The 21,961-nt window shown below is 41.8% G+C and overlaps 1 protein-coding gene across 2 annotated transcripts; it reads left to right on the plus strand.

The window, feature by feature from the left end:
• Positions 1–1,003: 1,003 nt before the first annotated feature.
• Positions 1,004–11,770, plus strand: gprc5ba (G protein-coupled receptor, class C, group 5, member Ba). 2 transcript variants are annotated; one of them, XM_057327634.1, is made up of 5 exons: positions 1,009–1,459; positions 4,541–4,589; positions 6,773–7,790; positions 8,947–9,059; positions 11,535–11,770. In XM_057327634.1, exons 3-5 carry the CDS (start codon positions 6,773–6,775, stop codon positions 11,577–11,579), a joined length of 1,176 nt encoding a protein of 391 aa, XP_057183617.1. In that variant the 5' UTR covers positions 1,009–1,459; positions 4,541–4,589; the 3' UTR covers positions 11,580–11,770. The 2 variants fall into 2 exon arrangements, with proteins under 2 accessions (XP_057183616.1, XP_057183617.1); XM_057327633.1 differs by lacking the exon at positions 11,535–11,770 and having other exon boundaries at positions 1,004–1,459; positions 8,947–10,898.
• Positions 11,771–21,961: the final 10,191 nt, after the last annotated feature.

Raw genomic sequence — 21,961 nt, forward strand, 5'->3', positions numbered from 1 at the left:
CAACTCCATGCGTTACTAGTCTACCAGGAACTATTGAGAGCCTCCATTGCTATGAAAAAACTGTTCCATTGGAGTCAACGGAGTTGGCAGAACTCTCTCTCTCTCAATGGCTCTGCCCCCTAGTGGCTACAAGCGGTCAAATCATTTGTCGCTTGATTTATACGCAATGAAACTCATGTATCAAAGCGGTGCTCAAAAACGAAAGAAAGCAAAATAAAAGAATTCTAATACTAATTTTACGAATATAGCAAAACAATGCTATGAAAAGAAGAATCTTGCACCTTTTACTTTCTTATACTTTTCCCGAAAGCATTCTGTATTATTCTGAATAAAACAAAGGACACTTTTTCATCCCAAAACCAAGAAGGTTTATTCTTATAACAAACTGTTAAGAATTTTGTGCTGTTATGTGGTTCAACGTAAAACGAATTCAGTTCATATTTGTATGTATATGTCTCATTAATTTCACGTATGCAATAGTGCTGTGCAATTCAAACAAAACTGTTAGGCAATGTGTGGGGGCCTCAGGTCTTGACTTTGCTTAGGGTCCCCAAAATAAATGGTAAACACGCCCCTGTAAACATGGAGAAAAGTTCGTTGCGAGTATGTGTGCCATGTGGAACAATAGGCCTCAAGTCTTTACTTCATTTACGTCGTTTCACATCGGGCTCACGTGTACGTCTCTGTGCGTATCAAACCCTCTGATCTCTGATCTTGAACTGTTAGATCTACACATGGATGTATGTGGATGGAATCCCTGGTGAAAACAACAATAAACCATCACAAAAATTCTACTGGAACAATTAGCTTTTTCTATTAAAACCATTACAAAATTATTTTTGTTGTTTGTTTTGGGCATTTAGATGTATTATCCCACCAATCGAATCCATCATATACCCGTAGAGACCACCATAGTGCATCGAACACTGCAGAAAACGTGCCTGCCTGAGCTGAGTGACAGTGAGGGGCGGTGATTGTGCGTGAGAGACAGTTAGGGGTGGGTGGGGCTTGTGTGTGAGTGACAGTGGGGGCGGGGTCTGTGCGCAGATAGATTGAATCGAACAGCTGAGAATGAGCGTGAGCGGCTGAAGGGAATATAACGCAGCGGATTGACTAACAGAAAAAACGTTAAAACAAAGAGCACACAAAAGAAGGATACATCATCACAAGAGATTGGGGTGAAGATGACGGTTCGATGAAGACTGAGACTGTTGAAATGCGCGCACGAGATAGATTTTCTTTATAACTCGCCTTATTGTCTACGATGATATCATTTCTTGCTCAAATGAAGAGAAAATGCAGCAAAAGCTCCACTGACCTGAAGATTTGGGAGAAAATCAAATAATCGCGTACAAGCAGAGCGACACCACAATCCTGCAGCGGCTGCACGAGGCGAAATGTGACATTTCAGACACGCGCATTGAAAGAACGCGCACAGCAGACGCTTGAATCTCTCACGGTACGTGCACGCACCACAGAACATTAGATAAACACGCAAAAATCATACATGATGCCATGAACACTCGTCACATATTACAAACACGACACACACTCAACATTACAACACTCGTTCATGAAAAGATCTCTGCTTTGCTTTAGTCTTCATTGTGTCTAAACGTGTGTAGTGTTTAGATCGAATAAAACGCATATGATAACAGGCATCACCAACAAACTGTGTGATTCGTGACTAAACACTACACATGTGTTTCATTTCATTTGTCAGACTGATGAGATTTGCATTGTTGGACAGGGCAGGGCATAAAATAAAATGAAATGTTTCTTTTCAGTGACAGAACATCATATTCTCTCATTTTGTCTGGAGATTGTGTACGTTATTGCCATAGTGCTGAATAACGACATGAGAGATTGATCTGACTGAGGTCAGTAATGCAGTCAGTCATGTTTCTCTGGAGATCTGCTTCATGTTTTTGTGTTTGTAAGGAATTCCTGTCGCCGACAGATATGAAAAGCTACACAGCAGGAGTTATTGCGGATATCAGCACAGTATAACGTCACACATAGAGCATTCGATGTGCAAATATTAAGCTTAAACCCATCGCTGAAGGCGCAGACAGCCCGTAGTCTCTCTTGCAATATGAGCGAAACGACACTGTCAGTTATTTACGTGTTGTGTGTGAAACAGAGCAGCACACGCTCAGTAGACACAACATTAAAAATAAAGAGCCCAAAACCATTTTCGTTTATTCATAAACATCTAAACGTGACCTCACAGGATTGCGCGCATAAAACAGCAAAGATTCACACAGTAAAGATCGAGCTTCTTGTTCTTGTCTCTCTTGTCTCTCTCTCACGCGCACGCGCACACGCACACACACACACACACGCACGCACGCACGCACGCACGCGCACACACACACACACACACACACACACACACACACAGCAGAACTGGTAAGAGCTGGATTCTTCTTATGTAAGAGAAAGAGAGTGAAGCAGCACAAAAGAGTGCAAATACATTGCCGGTGTGGGGGTCCTCACAAGATCACATGATCGTATCCATTTTTTGACATGACATGACACTGTCAAACACACAATATTCGTGTAGATGATGTGAGTGTGTTGTTGTTGATGTGCACCACCCCCAACCTCATTCTGTCTGTTGGCTTTTTAGTGCTGTTACCATGGTAATGAGGGCACAATGAAGCGTGGCATCAGCTTACCCTCTTTCACACGGTGTGGAAAACACCACAACAAAAGAACTTTACAGAAAGTCGTGTAAAGTGCTCATGCAAATCAACACATCCACTCTTGTGTGCAGCTTTTCCTCTGTGGTTGAGAGAGCTGTGTGCTGGTGAAAATAAAAACAACATTCTGAGTTACTGAAAAATATCGATAAAGGACAGAAATCTGCCTAGCCACAGCCAATGTTACTTTCTCAGGGCTTGACATTACACATTGTCATAATATGCTTGTAAATTTGTCAGTCACTGTTTGTCAAAGCTCTTACTCTCTGTTATTTTGATAATTGAGTAATTTGACTGACCATTATTGAATATTTGTATAGTATGTATTCAAAATAGACCCACAGATGCATTGCATGGGTGTCGTTAAAACTATGAGTTAGATTTATTGCTTTACTGATGTGTTGTACAGTACTGACAGAAATGAGGAAATGAATGTGACGTTATACTTTAACATTAACAGAGTTATAAAACCTTCTAAAAATGCCCATGTCTCAATCCTTTTATATGGCAATCAGACCAATTTAATGATAAATGTTCTCTCCTTTTTTCATAATCTGTGTTGGACCGTTTTTTGAGTTTTGCCTTAGCAGGCACTTGGCCAGACTGCTTCATAGAGAAATGAACCCTTCAGGCCTGATTTTATTTAAAACATTGAGCATGATAAAAAACAATGTCCATTCCAATGGGTGTGACGGGGTTAAATCACACGGATATAACTGATTATATCACAAAGGCTAAAACACAAATAAAGCATGTAGAATTGTTTTTTATATTGACATTTTTAGACTCCATGCGGGCAAGTATAATTTCACTTGCTTGTTCAAAATATTCACAATGTCAAGTCCTGTTTTTATACTATTGTTGATCAACAATCCAAGTCACTTTTTCCTTTGGGTTAATTAGACAAAATATTGATGTATGGTTAATGGCAAAGCACGGTGATAAATACATTTAAATACAAATTGTGTTAAATAAATAACAGTATGTAGTTAAGAAAACCTGTAGTCCAGCGTGTTACAAATAAGCACATAAAGTTTAACCAACTTTCTAATGTAGAAAATGATGTGATATTTGAAGATGAAATATGACACAGAAAAACTGTCTGACGTTAAAACACTCAACAGGCAGCATTGACGGAATTATTCAACTTATCAGAATCAGATCAGAAAGAGCTTTATTGCCAAGTGTGCTTGGACACTCAAGGAATTTGTCTGAGTGACAGAAGCTTCCACTGCACAGACAGGTTAAAAAAGGCACAGGTAACAAAACGTAAAAAATAAATATGTGAGAGACAATACACATTTGACAAAAAGGACTGACCAGTCTCTAAAGAAAGAACACAAAACAAATGTTAAGATGTCTTAACTCTATTAAAAAGTCATGTGAAATGTAAAAAGAAAAACATTGAAAACATTTTCATGACACATTGACGTCAAGCCACCGAATCACTCATTCAGGTGCATGGAAATGATTACAGTTCCAGTATTGTTTTTATGCGGTGAGGGAGCAGAGAGCCGACTGCTCCCTATGCTTTTGAATTGCCCTGGCTGTACTTTGATGTCAGATGCCGATCGGCGTTAAAATCTCTTTTGATCATATTGCGATATTACAGCGAATACAATTCATCATTCAGCCCTAGTGTCTGCATTTGAATTAATATCATTTGTGCTGGCATTCATAGAAAACTAAAGTTTTCTAGAGTTTTGAAATGTGTCGCAAATAAACACGCAACACTATCTGTTTCATTTTTCATATTTAACCAGTAGCATGAAAAGTACAGCACAAGTTTCCAGACATGTACAGATGTAACATGAATGATTTCTTTTTCTGTGCAGAGTCCACATTTAACACAGCAGCTGCCTTCACTCGACATATCTCACTAAGGTAAGATGTAAACCTTGCTCTCTGGCTTCAGCTTTATTAACGCCACAATAACTATTTTTGTTCATTTTTTACAGCCAATTTTCAGCATGCATGCATGCACAGAAATCATATTGGGCACAGTTTCCTAAAAAAAAGCGTTCTAGTTGTTCTAGTAGAGTTCTAGTTGATTCCCCTTTGACAGTGTTGTATTTACAGGCAAATCCAAAAGATATTGGGCCTCGTTCATGAAACACAAGCAGAACGTTCGTAATGTCGTTTTGATGTACATTTTCGGATTCATGAAAATGTTTGTATTTTCAAAATGTTAGTTGGTACGAAAGAAATGTATACCTGCTCAATACCACGTGTAAATAGTGCGTAAAACCACAAGTAACGTTCTGTATTCTTTTAGACAAACTGATGACACTGCATTTTGATGCACTATGTATCATAATGATATTTCATATATTTCAGTCTTTTATCATTTTTTACTTTTTAACTTTGGGTAAAACGCAGAGCTCGTCACTGTCCTTTTTCACACAGCCGTCCAATCAAAGTTAAAGTGGAAGTTCACCCAAAAATCAACTTTGTGTGGTTTTTTACTCGCCCACATGACGTCTGGCGTCTCTGACTTACAACGCGGAAGCACAACTCTGTGTTTACATGCAGAAGACGAAGAAGTGCTCTCGTGCGCCATACACTGACAAGACAGAGGAGAATATATCCATTAAAGTCGGTATTTTGGTTTGTTTTTCGCACATAAAGCATTCTCGTCGCTTCAAAAAAATTTAACTGAGCCACTTTGCGTGGATGGACCAATTTAACGATGTCTTTAGGACTTTTCTGGACCTTGGCAAAAACTGACACCATGATGTCTATGAGGAGGCCTGGAAATCTTTCGGATGTCACCTAAATATCTCTATTTGTGCTCTAAAGACGCCGGAAGTTCTCTAAACATTTTTAACGTCATGTGGGTGAGTAAAATAACACACAAAGTTGATTTTTGGGTGAACTATCCCTTTAATATGAATGGTTACTGCATTTTCAGATTGAGTAATATTCTTTAAAATTTGATACTAGTAACAAGTAGGCTAACTTTTGCGGATATTCTAAATCACACCAACCAACGCATCTCCGGAATAACGCGCAGTGCCTCCAGAGCGTTCTCAGGCGCCACCAGCTGGTCGTTTTCAGAAGATCACCAGGTATCATTATTTTAGCTTGCGCTTTGGTGGACACCGTTTAATTGATTAATGTATCTGTAAGCTTATTGCCTATTAGTATCTAATGGATTTATGCAATATAATGTAACCAAACCAGAAAATGAAGTCCAGAGGATCCCTGCATTCCTAGATACGTAATTTGCGTATCTGTAATTTATAGGCGGGGATTATGCTAATTGTGAATGAGCGTGCATGCGTGCCCTGTTTACGAGTGATTGGAATGAATTAACACACACCCATTTTACTATCAAATCTGACATTTACGAAGTAGTTGTGAATCCGGAGGAACGTTTTCGGGAAGATCTATTTTACGTGCAAATTGCTCAGAATTTACTCCTATCTAATGAATGTTTCATGAATGAGGCCCATTGCGTGTAACTTGCAAATGGATTTTTCAGATATGTTTAACAAGGATGTTTAGCCTCAACTGTAAAGGGCACTGAAATCACACCTAAAAATATCTGAATGTCATTGTACTAGAAAAGGAAATATCAGAGCAATAGTCATTGATATTTTAGAAAGATTGCTAAACATTTGACTCGCAAGATGATTCCTAGAAATCTTTATTATTATTATTATTATTATTAGAAACAGCATAACTTTAAAGGTCAGAAAAGATTGCACAATAGGTAGAGTATTCAAAAATAGATGCATCATTAGATCTAAAACAGTGACCATCAGTGTGTACACTAAAGGGTCTGAACGTTTTTTGGGGGACTGGGTATATCTGGATGTTTACATTTATTCATTTGGCAGACACTTTTATCCAAAGCGTCTTACAAGTAGGAGAGCATATAACATTTCGTCAACAGGCTAAACAGTATCGGTAGTTTGCAATGGATATTAATGGATAGGACCTTTACAGATTACAGAAGGGCTGTTCCTCAGGGCTCTGTTTTGGGGCCTCTACTTTTCATTATCTATATTAATCATCAGAGTTTATTACACGACTTTCTTTTGCTGTGTTCCTTTCTTATTTAGATGTCATTAGTTCATGTGTTGTTCATACTCCTCGTTGGGCTGGACGTGAGTTTGTCTCAAGATGAGAAGCCGTCTGTTCCGTGGGGCTGCAGGTTCGGTCTCACACAACCCTACACTCTCTTATGTGACCTGGATGTCATGTGGGGCGTGGTGGTGGAGGCCGTAGCAGCATCTGGTGTGTTAGCTGCTGTTTTGCTGGCATTGGTGTTGCTGTGTCGTCTGCGCTCGGTGACTGAGGCACAGAAGCGGAGCGGCATCGGAACGATTCTGCTGCTGTTGTTCGGCATCATCGGCCTGTTTGGACTAAGCTTCGGATATCTTATTGAGCCCGATGAGAGCCTTTGCGTGGTGCGGCGCACCCTGTGGGGAATTTTTTTCGCCCTCTGTTTCTCCTGCATGTTGGCACAAGGCGTGAGGCTGCGCAGGCTCGCACGCGAGTCTCGTACCCCGGGTGGGTGTTCTTTGGCCGGGTTGGCGCTTGGCTTGACGGCAGTTCAGGGTATCATCGCTGCCGAGTGGCTCCTCCTTACGGTGTTGCGGGAGGGTCACCCGGCATGTCATTACCAGCCTCTGGACTTTACACTCGCCTGTTCTTACGTGCTGGGGCTCCTGCTGGCCGCTCTTATAAGTGCTGGATTAGCATTGTGCGGGAAGACACGAAAGTGGCGGTGTAATGCTGTGTGGCTTCTGGTCTCCTGCCTGATGTCCATTCTCCTGTGGGTGGCTTGGGTCGGTTTCTACGCCTATGGAAATCAAGCGCTCGGCAAGTCTCCGGACTGGGATGAGCCGGCCCTGGCCGTGGCGCTGGTGGCACAGGGATGGCTGTTGTTGCTGTGTCACGCTGCCCCTGAAGCCCACGCCTGTCTGCAAGCACCACCTCAACCTCTGGTTCCAGACTATTTCGACACGTCCCAAAATTCTTCACGCATGAGGGAGACCAGTCTTGAAGAAGACATCCCACTTTCACACAGGCAGTTTGTGGACAGCCAGGGATACGCTTTTGATGAAAACACTGCAGGTACTCACAGGCACAATTCCAGTTAACACAGTTACGTGGTGATGAGGTATCTGGACCGAACCATCGCAGCGTCATGACACCGCTTGTGAAAACCCAGCTGAAAATTGACTGTTTTCTACAAAAAATCATCATCATCTATACAATGTAAAGAACATAATGTGTAAACATAATCTTGATAGTTTTAATATTGACTGAGTAAGGGCATGTCGAAGATTGAAATCATAATGAAAGGAATGGTTCAAATCAAACTTTGACACTTGCTGTCTCAGAATTATTATCAGTATATGTTAGTTATAGCTGGAATTTCACAGACAGGGTCACACATTCGTCGTGGTGATGTAACATTGAACGTTGCTGGAACGATTACGTCCTAACGACCAAACTGGTACGTTGTGAAAACACATCTTGACCGGACCATATTTGTTCAGCGACATACTAAATAATGTTGCGTGGTGACTGTTTATCTAATTTAATTGAAATAAGTTAAACACGTCGTCGTCCCACACAATATGGAGGATTCAAATCATACTTATTTATTTTTTCTGTTCATTTTCCATTATTGGATACATTTTCTCATTTAAGTCAAGAAAGAGAATAAAGACTAATGTTAGTCAGTGAGAAAACAAGTATTAATGTTTAAATGATGCGGGCGCACAGCTGTTTAAACAGGAGAGCAGAAGCGTGTGCTGGAGAAGAGCGTTCACATATCTGACGCACAGACTCAAGAATTAGAAAAAAACTACCATTTAACTCCAGTTCAATATTTTTCTAGCTGTGAAAAGTCTGATTTATAACTTTCACGTTTTTATTGTGCTTATAATATTCCCAACTAAAAATGTACGTTATTACTCAGCTGTCTGGAATCTGATTGGACATTTCAAGGTCTGTGATTGAACACAGGCTCATGAGGCCGGTTTGACTTAAAAAAGAACTCTCTTACGAATAAATAAATGAATAACATATGAGATTATAATGCAAATGTTTGCACGTTTATTTTGTTCAAAGCACACACACACGCATCTACAGCCGTTAGGAAATGTTTTTTCTTGCGGATGGTCTGTATTCGTTACAAGGTCAGAACGTGCTGTTTCCTGGCAAGTTTACTAGAATGTAAATGTATGAGATGAGATTCTGTAACGTGTGTTGTGTGCTGTAGGGTTGAGAAGTGGCAGTCATCATAACGGCAGCACGGGAGCCAGACCCAGCGCCCCGTTCAGAAGTAATGTCTACCAGCCCACTGAGATGACCATGATACTCAATGGAGGAGCAGTGAGTATATCAACCGCCCTATTGAAGAAAGCGTTCTGCCTTCTGCGTGGATCATTAACTCACCTTTCCTTACTCAGTGCTTTCCTCACTGTCTCCTTCAGAAGTGTTCGGCCTTTCAATAAGTCAAAGCATTGCTCACATTCTGTATGTTCACTTGACAGGAGCACTTGACGTTGTTTAAGGTTTGCGTGTCATCGAGCAGCAGGTGTGAAACAGTATATGGGACACATTTTAGATTGCACATTCACATCACTAATCAACATCCAATATTAGCCGTTATTATTAGTCCAAAAGTGTGTACATTTACTCGAATGCTTCTTTACTTCACTTCCTCACCTTTCAGAGAAAGAAACTTCAGGATGTTCAGTGGAAATGAGAGGAGTGTAATTTCTGTCTTGTTGTGGTCTCACACTTAAAGAAACTGCTGAAGTGTTTGATCCAAGCGGCAACCTTCCGATCTCTCTCGTGAAGCCAACACGGAAGTGACTTACACTGCAATTCATTGACTGGCCACTAGAGACTGGCTCCAAAACAGAGCAGAATCTCATTGAGCCCCATGTTAAAATGGGCAACTTTACAGCAAAAAACAAACAAACAAACATGTTTACAGCCTGTTACAAAAAAAGAACTAATTTTCCCCTTCATGACAACTGTGAGGAGGGTGAATGTTTTTATAACTCACCCATTGTTTTTATAACTCACCCAGGCGTTAAGTTTAGGATATTTTTATGTGTCGAAATGAAACGTTGGTTAATATTTACCAAAGACAACACAGGGATGCCAGAGGAGGAGGGCGGAGAAGCGCTGCAGTCAGAAAGGCCATCGACCTCAGGTACAAAAAGAGACTGGCGTTTGCATAAAAAGGACATCCAACAGCACTCCAATCAGTTTGATGAAATTTGCCTATCTGTAGTAATAGTTCATGGTTTATGTATAACAACAAGTAAAATAATGAGTAAATAACTATAAAGTCATATTATGTTCGACTGTGTTCTTTTGTGTTGTCGTTATATTTGGATAGACCTTAAAAGTGCATGTACGCAGTTGCACGCAATGTTTGTATACTTTACCCACCTCCGAGGATAGTGGCGGCCTCGAGTCCCTGACACTGTTATTTTAGGAGTCGCAGGCTGAAAAGTTTGGGAACCCGTGACGTAGGACTGCCCCACCTATATACAAGATAACAAGCAACTAAACTAAAAACAAAGAATCAACTATGCTAACAGATTATAAAACAAAGTATACATAGCCAATTTGATTGCATTTATTTATTAAGAAGTAATCATCATATCAGAACGTCATTTAGACATAAATAAAAACATATGATCATCTGTATTTCCTCTTTTCAGCTAGAAATGAAGAAAAGAAAGTTGTATTAAAAGAGCAGGCATCTTTTGTCATTTGTGATAGTTTATGGACCGTAACAAATCAGATGGATCAACGTTGTGTACCATACAGGGTTAGTGGAGAGCAGAGTTTCTACCCCATGTCATTTCTGTAAATGGATACAGTGTTGATGTCAAACTGAGACAGACTGCCACATCTGTGATATACCAGCAGGTTTAGGTCTGGGACGTAAAAATGAAAGCGTCTCATGTCATCGTGTTTTGTTTGCAGAGGTGGACAGTAACAAAGTAAATTTGCCTGAGTACTGTACTTAAGTACACTTTTTGAGTATCTGTACTTTACTTGAGTATTATTTTTTCTGAGTACTTGTACTTTAACTTCACTACATTTGAAAGCCAAATATCATACTTTTTACTCCACTACATTTATAAAAAGGTCCAAAAGTAGAAAATGGTTTCTATGCAGCGGGTTTCCTGTGTGCGCAATTTATCTGGCTTAATTTAATGGTTATAATAGGAATTGTACTATGGATACTTGTTGTCTACTTGTATGTGATGGATTCTATTGGTGGGATGGTAAATCCTATTGGAATAAAACCCAAAACACTACAAAGAGGAATTTAATTTAAAAATCTCATTGACTTTCCATGGTAGGAATAAAAATGACTATGGAAAGTCAATGGGGGAAAATTTTGAAGTGAACTACTCCTTTAATACAACTGATACTGTGAGCTACTCAGTGTATTCAGTAGGTTGCTTCAGAGGCATAAGGTATACGACAATAAAACAATGCACAACTGACATAAAGGAAATGTACTTTTAATACTTGAGTACTTTTAAAAGCACGTACTTCTGTACTTTTACTCAAGTAAGAATCTGTCTTTACAACTTTTACTTGTAGTAGAGTAATATTTGACCAGTAGTATCTGTACTTTCACTCAAGTAAGGAAGTTGTGTACTTCGTCCACCTCTGTTTGTTTGTGCTCACTATGTCTCATGGCATATCTTTTGTTGTGTCTGTCAAATCTTATCTTTCAACAGTCTCTGTGATCCATGACGGCACGTTGACTGTATGTTTCTGTTGTATATTTAAATGTATCATTATCTAATGATGATGTCATTGGTACAGGTTCCGTCTGCCCCTCCCACATACACAGGACGACAACTCTGGTAGAGAAACAGCGTTGAAAGAAGATGAATGGAAACGTGCTGCAGGATCCTGAAAAAAAGCGATTGAGGACTGAGGCACAATGTCACCGTCCACCAGCACTGCAGTGTGACTCAAAGGAATGCTGCTCTCTCTCTCTCTCTCTCTCTCTCTCTCTCTCTCTCTCTCTCTCTCTCTCTCTCTCTCCTCTACTCTCTCTCTCCTCTCTCTCTCTCTCTCTCTCTCTCTCTCTCTCTCTCTCTCTCTCTCTCTCTCTCTCTCTCTGTGCGAGCGAGATATGACGTGTGTCACAGGAGGATGCTATAACAGGACAAATATCTCATAGAAACTTCATCGCTGGCTGCTACTGTAACTTAATAACAAAGTGCAACATACTCAATAGAAAGACAATGATAGTCTACGGAAAACAACTGTTATTTGAAAAATGACATGCACTGTTTGTCACAAATATAAAGAAAAAACAGCTGCAGAACAATTCAATAAATAATGTTAGGATGAAAAGAACAAAACTCCATATCAGTGTTTCCCAGTCCTCAGGCCCTTACGATTCAACTCATCATCTTGTTAGTGTGTTCATCTAAACCATTCTGAGGGGATTCAAGTGTTTCCTAGAGAGGCGCTTAAAACATTCTGGGAGGGGTGCTCTGAGGACTGGGATAGGGAAACAGTGCTCTACACAAGGCCAAGTAAGAGAGGGTTTCTACATTCACTCACTATTGCCAGCTGAAAAGGATTTCATGGAGCCAGTAACTAGTAACCAGCCAAACGTTAAGGGAACAATTCTTAGTCATCTGTCTTTAGGGTTTGTTCATGTTGAGTCCCAGGGGTTCATTTCTAACATGCTGCGTAGAAAGATTTTACCATCATTTCTCAAAGTGCGTGCACGTGATTCATAGAACGAACAAATGCCTCTTGTGAAATCTATAATTCACAAATGATCTTAAATGCCTGACGTGGTGCTAAACACTTTTCCATGTCAAAGACCGTTTTTATAAATACAGTCGTGCTCACCATTATTGGCCCCCTTGGTAAATATGAGCAACGAAGGCTGTAAAAATAAATCTGCATTGTTTCTCCTTTTAATCTTTTATTTAAAAATCTACAAAATTCCAACATTTCATTGAAGGAAAACAATTTGAAGTGGGGGGATTATCACATTGAGAAAAAAATGTTTTTCTTCCATATATGTTGGCCACAATTATTGGCACCCTTGTATTTAATTCACCCTGCAACCTTAATTTATAAGAAAATCAGCTCTGAGTGTTTTCTTTTCAGTCTGATGAGGTTTGAGATTACATTGAGAGTCCATTCCTCTATAAAGAATTTCTCCAGATCCTTCAAATGTTGGTCCTCCATCTTCTTCAGTTCATATCACTCATTTTCTATAGGGTTCGGGTCAGGGAACTGGTATGGCTATGGCAGGATCTTGATTTTGTGTTCAGTGAACCATTTTTTATTGATGTTGATGTTTATTTTGAACTAATGTGCTGATGGACGATCTAACCACGACCCATTATAATATTTCTAGCAGAGCAAGTCAGGTTTTGATTTTTTTACTTGTTGGTATTTGATATAAAACATGATGACATGTATCTGAACAAAATGTCCAGAACCTCTGGTATAAAAATAGGTTCACAACAATGAAGATCTGGTGACATATTTAACTGTGGACATGGGGCATTCTTTTATCCCTGTGTGCACCAAACCTATCTTGTGTTATTGCTGCCAAAAAAAACCTCTTTTTCATTCCATATGGCCATAGACCTCAGTCCTGGTTGAAGTTCCATTATGGCAGATTAATATGGCGCAGTTTATTTTAGCATAAGAGCAGAAGATTTGTTTCTTGAACAGTGTACCAAACAACTTGTGGTGACAGCGTGCCTCATTCATTCATCTTTTGTTCTTCGGAGCCTTCGCTCATGATCAACAGACTTCGCTACAAATAGCAACTACAAGACTGCCGGTTCTACGAGGTGGTGCAGCGGACTGTCCCTTCCTGTGGTAACTTCCCCTTGGCTTCTCGGCGGTTCCAGAAGTGTTCGAGTTTTTTCTCTAAAATAGCAAATTTCTCCAGCGTGGCGTCGAGGAGGGGGACGGACACGATGTCTGCTTCCAGTACGCTGGGGCAGATGTTGTGGATACGTCCTGCCCGCACTGCGGGCGGTTGACGATTCAGACGTTGCGTCATGGGTGGCTGTGTTCCCACGGGACTCAGCCACCACCTCGTCTGCTTCCTGTTCCGTGATGGCAGGACTACGGCCCTGCCGCCCGCTACGGCGAGCAGCGAGGGTGATATGAGGATTACTGTGAGCGCTAATCCGTCAGCCACTGGCTCGCGGACCGTTCACACCTCGTCTCGCTCGTCTGCCCGTTCCCCATGAGATGGTCCCACCGTCTTGTTCCTCAACCACGTATCGGACATGGTACGTGATGATGAGATGTCTGTTGCAGCATCGAAGGGTGACTTACTGGCATCAGACTCCGACAATTCCTTGAAGCGCCCTCCCTCGGGGGGTCGAGCTCAGGAAGAAGCGGACGTTGAAATGTCAGCCATGAGAGCGGCTCCAAGCCGCACTCGCCCCCAGTGCCATGTTCCCCCGGAAGTGCATGAGGAATTTAGTACGACCTGGAATGCCCCCCTTCGACGCGTACATGTCAACTAGTTCCATCGCCCTTTCTTCCCTCGATGGTGGGGCAGCTAGAGGATACGTCGATGTCCCCCAGGGGCTCGACCTAGACTCCCATCCAAAGCACGTAGGCTTTTCGGCATCTGAGGTGTCGAGAGCTTACTCTGCTGTGGGGCAAGCTGTCCCCTCTCTCCACGCTATGGCCATCCTGCAGGTCCATCAGGCCAATGCGCTGAGAGAGCTCCACGAGGGTAAGACCGACTCAGCGTTTATGCAGGACCTCGCTCTACGACCAAGGTGCGACCAAGGTGACCGCGTGGGCCCTGGGTCAGGCGATGTCCACACTTGTGGTCCAGGAGAGACACCTCTGGCTGAACCTTGCACAGATGAGTAACGCTGAGAAAGTCCACTTTCTTGACGCACCCATCTCTCAAGGGGGGCTGTTTGGTGATACGGTCGAGCCTCAGTTCTCGACAGTAAAGGAGCAGACAGAGGATAGGAAGTATATCCTGCCCAGCCGCAACTGGACCGCCCTCTGGCCGCTGAGATCCCGTGCACCGTCTGCTTCCCAGCAGCCCTGGTCGTCTTCGAGACATCGAAGAGGAGACCACCACCCCGTCAGCAGCCTCGGCGGAAGCCAAAGCGGCCCTCATGGGAAGACCCCAGGGAGATCGAGAATACCTTCGGGTCCGACCCCAGCCATTCCATCGCTGGTTGGTCGATCCGGGACGGTTCCTGCCCCGTCCCAACAGCCCACTTCTAAGAGTTTTCTCTCTCTCTGGGCGTTTATCACAGCCGCTCTCACCCTCTACACGACGGTGTTCTGCAACTCGACGTTGCATCACGGCGAGACCCAATGTTGAGGATAATCAGCAGCCTAAGCACTCTCAATCGATGGTGCGTTGTGCCACATCATCATCTGGGTATTATCACAGCCGCTCTCACCCTCTACACGACGGTGTTTGGCAACTCGACGTTGCGGCAAGACCCAATGTCGAGGATAATCATCAGCCTAAGCACTCTCATTCGACGGTGCGTTGTGCTACATCATCGCCAGGCAGGTAAAACTGCAGAGCCGATCTCCTCTCCGGGGGCCACCCTCCCACGGCGAGGGATCCGCACTGCCAGCAATCTAACCACCCCTGGGAGGTCAATGAAGCAGAACGTACCCCTAGCCTCCCTGTCTCGGTCCCTGGGAGCCTGACAAGAGCTTCCCAAACCATCACGGTGACTACGGGATACGGTCCGTCTCGGCTACATGATCCACCTCCTCAGACGCCCGCCCAAGTTTCGGGGCATCCTCTCAACCTCAGTCAGAGGCAAGGATGCACCCGTGCTTCGGGCCGAGGTCGCCACCCCTCTGGAGAGGAAGCGACCGTGCTCGTCCCTCTAGCCGAGATGTTTAACGGGTTTTACAGCCCGTACTTCATCGTCCCCAAAAAAGCGGGAGTCGTTAGATCTGCGTACCCTGAACAGGCACCTACTCAAGCTGCCGTTCAGTATGCTCACGCAGAAGCATATCCTGGCATTTATCAGATGTCAAGATGGATTCATGGCAATCGACCTGAAGGATGCTTACTCTCATGTCTCAATTCTCCCTCGTTATCGCCCGTTCCTACGGTTCGCTTTCGAGGGTCAAGCATATTAGTACAGAGTCCTCCCTTTCGGTATGTCCCTGTCCCCACGAGTCTTCACGAAGATCGTGGAAACCGCCCTCACTCCCCTCAGGGAGAGAGGTGTGCGGGTACTAAACTATCTCGATGACTGGCTCATTTGACACACTCGCGAGATCTGTTATGTACACACAGGGACCTAGTGCTTCGGCACCTAGATCGATTGGGACCACAGGTCAACCAAGAAAAGAGCAAGCTCTCCCCTGTGCAGAGCATCCTCTTTTTTGGTATGGAACTCAACTCTGTCTCCATTACAGCGCGACTGACTACAGAAAGCGCTCAGTCAGTGTTGAACTGCCTGGAATATTTCAAGCAGTCAGCGGTCCCCCTGAACTTCAGAGGCTCCTGGGCACATGGCATACTCGGCGGTGGTGATACCCCTCGGGTTGATGCACATGAGACCGCTCCAACACTGGCTACCCCTGGTCTTCAATGACGTTTCTACGGATGGGGGTCCCTCTCGGGCAGGTCATGAGGCGCGTCGTGGTGACGACAGACGCCTCCCTGCAGGGTTGGGGTGCCGTGTGCAACGGGCATGCAGTGTCGGGCGATGGACGGGCCCCCGCCTGCGCAGGCATATCAACTGCCTAGAGTTGTTGGATGTGCTACTTGCACTGAAGGGGCTACAACCTCTTGCACATGCTTGCAGGACAAGCATGTGCTGGTCCGGTCGGACAGCACAACTGTCATAACGTATATCAACCGCCAGGGTGGCGTTCGCTCACGGCAGCTAACACGACTTGATGGAGGGAACGAGACGTTGTGTCCTTCTTGCCACAACACGTGCTGCCCACTGCAGCAGTCGTGAGAGGTCTCAGGCTCCTTAGAACTAAGGTGAATGAATGAGGCACGCCGTCTCCCTTTTATACCCGGATATCCGGGGACGGAGTCCGGCATGCAAATTTCATTCGCCAATTTCATTGGCCTTTTCTAAGAAGTCGGAAGCGATTGGTTCTCAGGGACAAACCCCTTCTGTGCGGCTCGACACAACGCCTCATTCCCTCCATCAGGGAACTGAGGTTACATCCGTAACCAAGACGTTTTCCTTTATTTTTATTCAATGCTTTCTGACCTCAAAATTCAACTGATTTCTGCAATTTTCCATCTGTGCTCTTTGAAGAGTCTTTGGCCACTCAATTTTTTCTCTTAGTTGTGCATTGAAACAAGGGTGTATTAGAGAAAAAAAATCTCAATGTGATATTCCCCCTACTTCAAATTGTTTTACTTTAATGAAATGTTGGAATATTGTATATTTTTTTAAATAAAAGATCAAAAGGAGAAACAATGTAGATTTATTTTTACAGCCTTCTTTGCTCATATTTACCAAGGGTGCCAATAATGGTGAGCAGGACTGTAGGAACGTTCCCGCTTTATAAATGAGGCACGTAGTGTTCATTACATTCAGAACTATTTCTGTACATGGATTTGTGTCAGAGAGTGAAATGGGTTTATTCACACACATGTAAATAACATTTTGTTCTCTCTTGAGAGTGATGCTGTTAGCCAGTTGTGTTCTTTAAAATGAAGTGAAAATGTGTGTGGTTGCTGTGCCCCGCCTAACACTGTACATTTCTGAACGAGACAACGTACTAAGGCTAAAATATAAGCAAATGTGATTTAACATTTCATGTTTGTAGAACTTGCGTCGTGCTAAAACATTACATAGTTAAACAGTAGTTTTCATGCAACCAAATGTGATTTTTTTTGTTTGTTTGTTTTTTCCGAGCCATGATTTGATTTGATTTGATTGATTGACTGAGTCCACCCTCTGCTCACTGGACTTGTTTTTGGTTTTGAATCACAGTATGTTTGTGTCATCAACATCAGTACCACCTGTAGTATTCCTAATGGCACCTGTTGACCACTGTAAAGACGAGAGGCGCTGAAGGCTTCTGGGAGCTCACTGGAATCAGATTTGTGTTACTATTTGAAAGAAATATCTTTTGCCATAATGAAGTTTTAAATCGGGTCTGTCGTTTATCAAACTTGACACTTTAATCTGAAGTCACATGCACAAAATGGCAGAGTTTAGCCATGAAGTGGCTATAACATATATAACAAAAATCCTCTCAAAATAAGAACTAACCCAGACTGTTGAGAAATATGGAACAAATTGTCTATGTCCAAACTACCACAAGTGTTTTCGTTTTTTGTTCCTGAACAATACAAAAAAAAAACATGTCTGCTATCAACCAATCATTCTTCAGCAGCAGCAGGACATCTTCACATCAATGATTCTCAAGCCCATTGCATGCATCATATGATGGAGATGAGGCAACAGGTGGTGCTATAAAAGTGATAAATGTTAAAAACACTGTATTTCTATAGTAAATTACTTGAAAAGTGTCTGACTTTCTTGTTCTCTTTTTAAATCTCGATTTAGGTGCACACCGGCCTAACAAATAACATACCATCTTTAACACATGCTTAAAGGTTTTGGGTTGTTTTAACCCTGATCATTGATGCTCGCTGGAAGCAGGAAAAACAGACAAAACAGTAAGATTAAGTTGGAATGACTATTTCTGTTTGTGAGGGAATTTTTATTTTTGCATTTTAAATACTTGTAATATAACTTTAAATGGACATGTGACTCAAAATCGTTAATTCGTTTAACACCTAACCAGGAAAATATTAAGAAAAGATTATTAAGTAAGCTAACCTATCAAAATAAATACATTTTATACAAATTGATTCCTATAGCAACTTTAATAATTTGCCATTGTTGCAAAGCGGCGAATACAAAAAGTAGTGACAGTAGAAAGAAAACACAGGGAATTATGAAATAGAATACACAGAAAAAGGTTACAAAAGAGTTCAGACAAAAAGTAACAACTAAAGAGAGTGAAAACATTCATTTGTGGTTACATGTAATAACTGCACAAAACATTTGTTACAGGCATATATATTTTTGACATATAACATCATATATGTGGAAGGTTTTAAAGGTCATCCATCAATACGGCTTCTTCAAAAATAATCAATATTGGAAGCCTCCAAATGCTGTAGGTGTGGAGAAACATGACAGTCACTCTGATTTTAAATCTGAGGTTTGTCACAATCACAGTTTTGTAAGAATGAAATAAAAATTACCAAAAAAAAGCCAAAATTGCAAATATAATTACTGTAAATGCTTAGCGTCTGTATTACAGCAGTGGTTCTCAGAGTGTGGGGGGGTATGGTTGTGGTGGAGTACTGCAGGGGTGGCATAGGAGTTTAGGACAGAGAGACAAAACATCCAATTGATGTGTAATCCTTCGTACAAAGTTACATATCACGTTGCACAATGTCAAAAATCAATTGCAGAATAGATTCCTGCTTCTACATAAAATAAGTGCTGGGATGCATTTCTGGTCCTGGAGAGTCACCATCCTGCAGAATTGAGCTTTAACCCTAATTAAACACACCTGAAGCAGGTAAACAAGACTTTCAGGACAGCTAGAAAACTTTAAGGCAGCTGTGTTGGAGCTAAATAATATATATATATTTTCTTGTTGAGTGGGGGGTGCAAGACTTTTTATGGATTTAAAAGGAGGCGTGACCAAAAAAGTTGAAGAACCACTGACTTAAAAGCTGCATTCCATTTGATAGGGTTCCTACGTAGTGTTCACTGCCCCCTACTCCCTGAGCACGGGATGTACGTTGAAGTGGACTTCGCTGACAAAAAAAAAAACGCTTAATTGGAATGCTCTGCAACGTCATCAAATAAAGGCAACGGCAGGGTTGCGCAGGTTTATAATATAAATAAATGATGTATGTTTCTTTTAAATGTAAAGGAAAAGTTACAATAAAGTAACACGCATTATGTATCTAATCAATATAATTGTAACTTTTGTTTAATGCTTGTACTTAATGTATTATTTGACTGATGCAGCTTTGATTACTTGAAAGTCTACTGTAATGCAATATAAAGTACATTTTCATTTGGTCAACTCTGTGAAGATGTGTTCGTAATCCATGGTCGCGTCGGTCTCATCTCGCTTTTTTCCCTCTGTGGTGCAGCCGTAAACATTCTTGAGGTAAATAACATAACATAACATTTAAATAAAGAACGGCTAGCTGCTGCATAATAATAGCAAAATGGACAAATCCTTACATGCATATGAAAACTACTTTTAATTGCACAACAAAATATAAATAAATACATTCATCATCTCGAGTGTGTAGCCTACATACTAAAAATGCTATAAAGAGTAAAATAACATTTATGTGAAGCAAACCACAGTATTTAATATAAATAACAATAATGAAAAAAACTTTCACAATGTACAATTACGTAATTGTAATTGTACGTTATTGTACGTAAACTCGTACGTCGTTTTTCTGACACGTGACGTGGCGCGCAATGGCAGTTGGGTGATTTTCCCTTTCCACTTCCGGCAAAGTGATGTCTCGATGTTCCCTGATTCCCTATGCCGTTCACAGTGCCCTTCGAACTGAACATGTTCGCTCCCTTCGGATTGGAATCTCACTTAAGATGGCGGAACACCCTGTGAAGTCCACTTCCTAGTCCACTAACGGCCAAATGGAACTCTCCTAAAGTATGCAAAACACAATACTTACCATGTGTACTTGTGAACCCAACTTCTGCAAATAAAAGAGAGGGTTATCTACATAATCCGCAGAGTATGGAGTAACACTAAAACCTTCTTATAAATCAAACATTTACAAAACTGCAGACACAGAGTTAGCTTTCACTGTTATGCTGATGATACTCAACTTTATATTTCCTTGAAGCTTCATGAAACACAGCAGTTCCATCTAATAATGGAATGCATAGTCGATATAAAAAACTGGATGAGTAACAACTTGTTATTACTGAACTCGGACAAAACTGAAGTGTTACTTATTGGACCGAAAACTGCTAATAGTAACAACCAAGAATACTGTTTAACTATTGACGGATGTTCCATAAAACCCTCGTCGTCAGCAAAGAATCTTGGCATTCTATTCGATAGTAATCTGTCATTTGAGAGCCACGTCGCCAACACCTGTAAAATTGCGTTTATCCATCGTAAGAATATATCTAAACTACGTCATATGCTGGCAATGTCAGATGCAGAGAAGTTAATTCATGCATTCATGACATCAAGACTAGATTACTGTAATGCACTGTTAGGTGGTTCCCCTGCAGGCTTATTACAAAAGCTCCAACTGGTCCAAAATGCGTCAGCTCGAGTTCTTACACGTACAAAAAAGTATGAACATATTAGCCCAGTTCTGTCAACCTTGCACTGGTTACCTATAAAGCATCGCATTAACTTTAAAATCTTGCTTATTACCTATAAAGCCCTACATGGTTTAGCTCCTCAGTACTTCGCAGTACTCAGCGAACTTCTCTTGTATTACAGTCCTTCACGTGCATTACGCTCTCAGGTGTCCTGTCAGTTGGTAATACCTAGAATTTCTAAATCAAGTACAGGTGGTAGATCCTTTTCCTATCTAGCACCTAAATTTGGAATAGTCTTCCCTGCACTGTCTGGGAGGCAGACACACTGTCAGTTTAAATCTAGACTTAAGACGCATCTTTTTAATCTTGCATACATTACACTTCCATAATATAAATCCTCTAAGGGTTTAGGCTGCATTAGTTAGATCAGCCGGAACCAAAAACACAACTGATGTACTTGTTGCATCAAAGAGTGCAGAACAGCTCTACTCTCAGCCAGTCTTGTCTCATTGTTCCAAGGTTACCACAGCGAGCAGGATGCAGTTCATGGCCTGACCTGATGGTAGAGCAGAGAATGGGAAGCGGCGACCTGACAAGAGCTGAGATGATAGAGCTGGATAAAGAAGGTCACTTGACACGTCTTCACTACAAAATTTCAAATGCTATTAGATTATTAATGATAATCTTAAAACTATAATTTACCTTATTAGTAAGTTTATTTATTTTTATTTAGTCTTGTTGTGCAAGCTCTATCGAGCTTGTGCATAGGCAGCAGCTTTTGCCAGAGGGAATTGGAATCCCCTGGTTGGGCCTGGGTTCTCCTGAGGTTTTTTTCATCCAGTAGAGTTTTGGGTTCCTCGCCACCATTTGCATACTGTTTTGCACTATTTGCCTGGCCGGGGGAGCTGCTTTAGAATGTTA

Source organism: Triplophysa rosa, unplaced genomic scaffold (assembly GCF_024868665.1).
Source record: "Triplophysa rosa unplaced genomic scaffold, Trosa_1v2 scaffold254_ERROPOS399912+, whole genome shotgun sequence".
NCBI lineage: Eukaryota > Metazoa > Chordata > Actinopteri > Cypriniformes > Nemacheilidae > Triplophysa > Triplophysa rosa.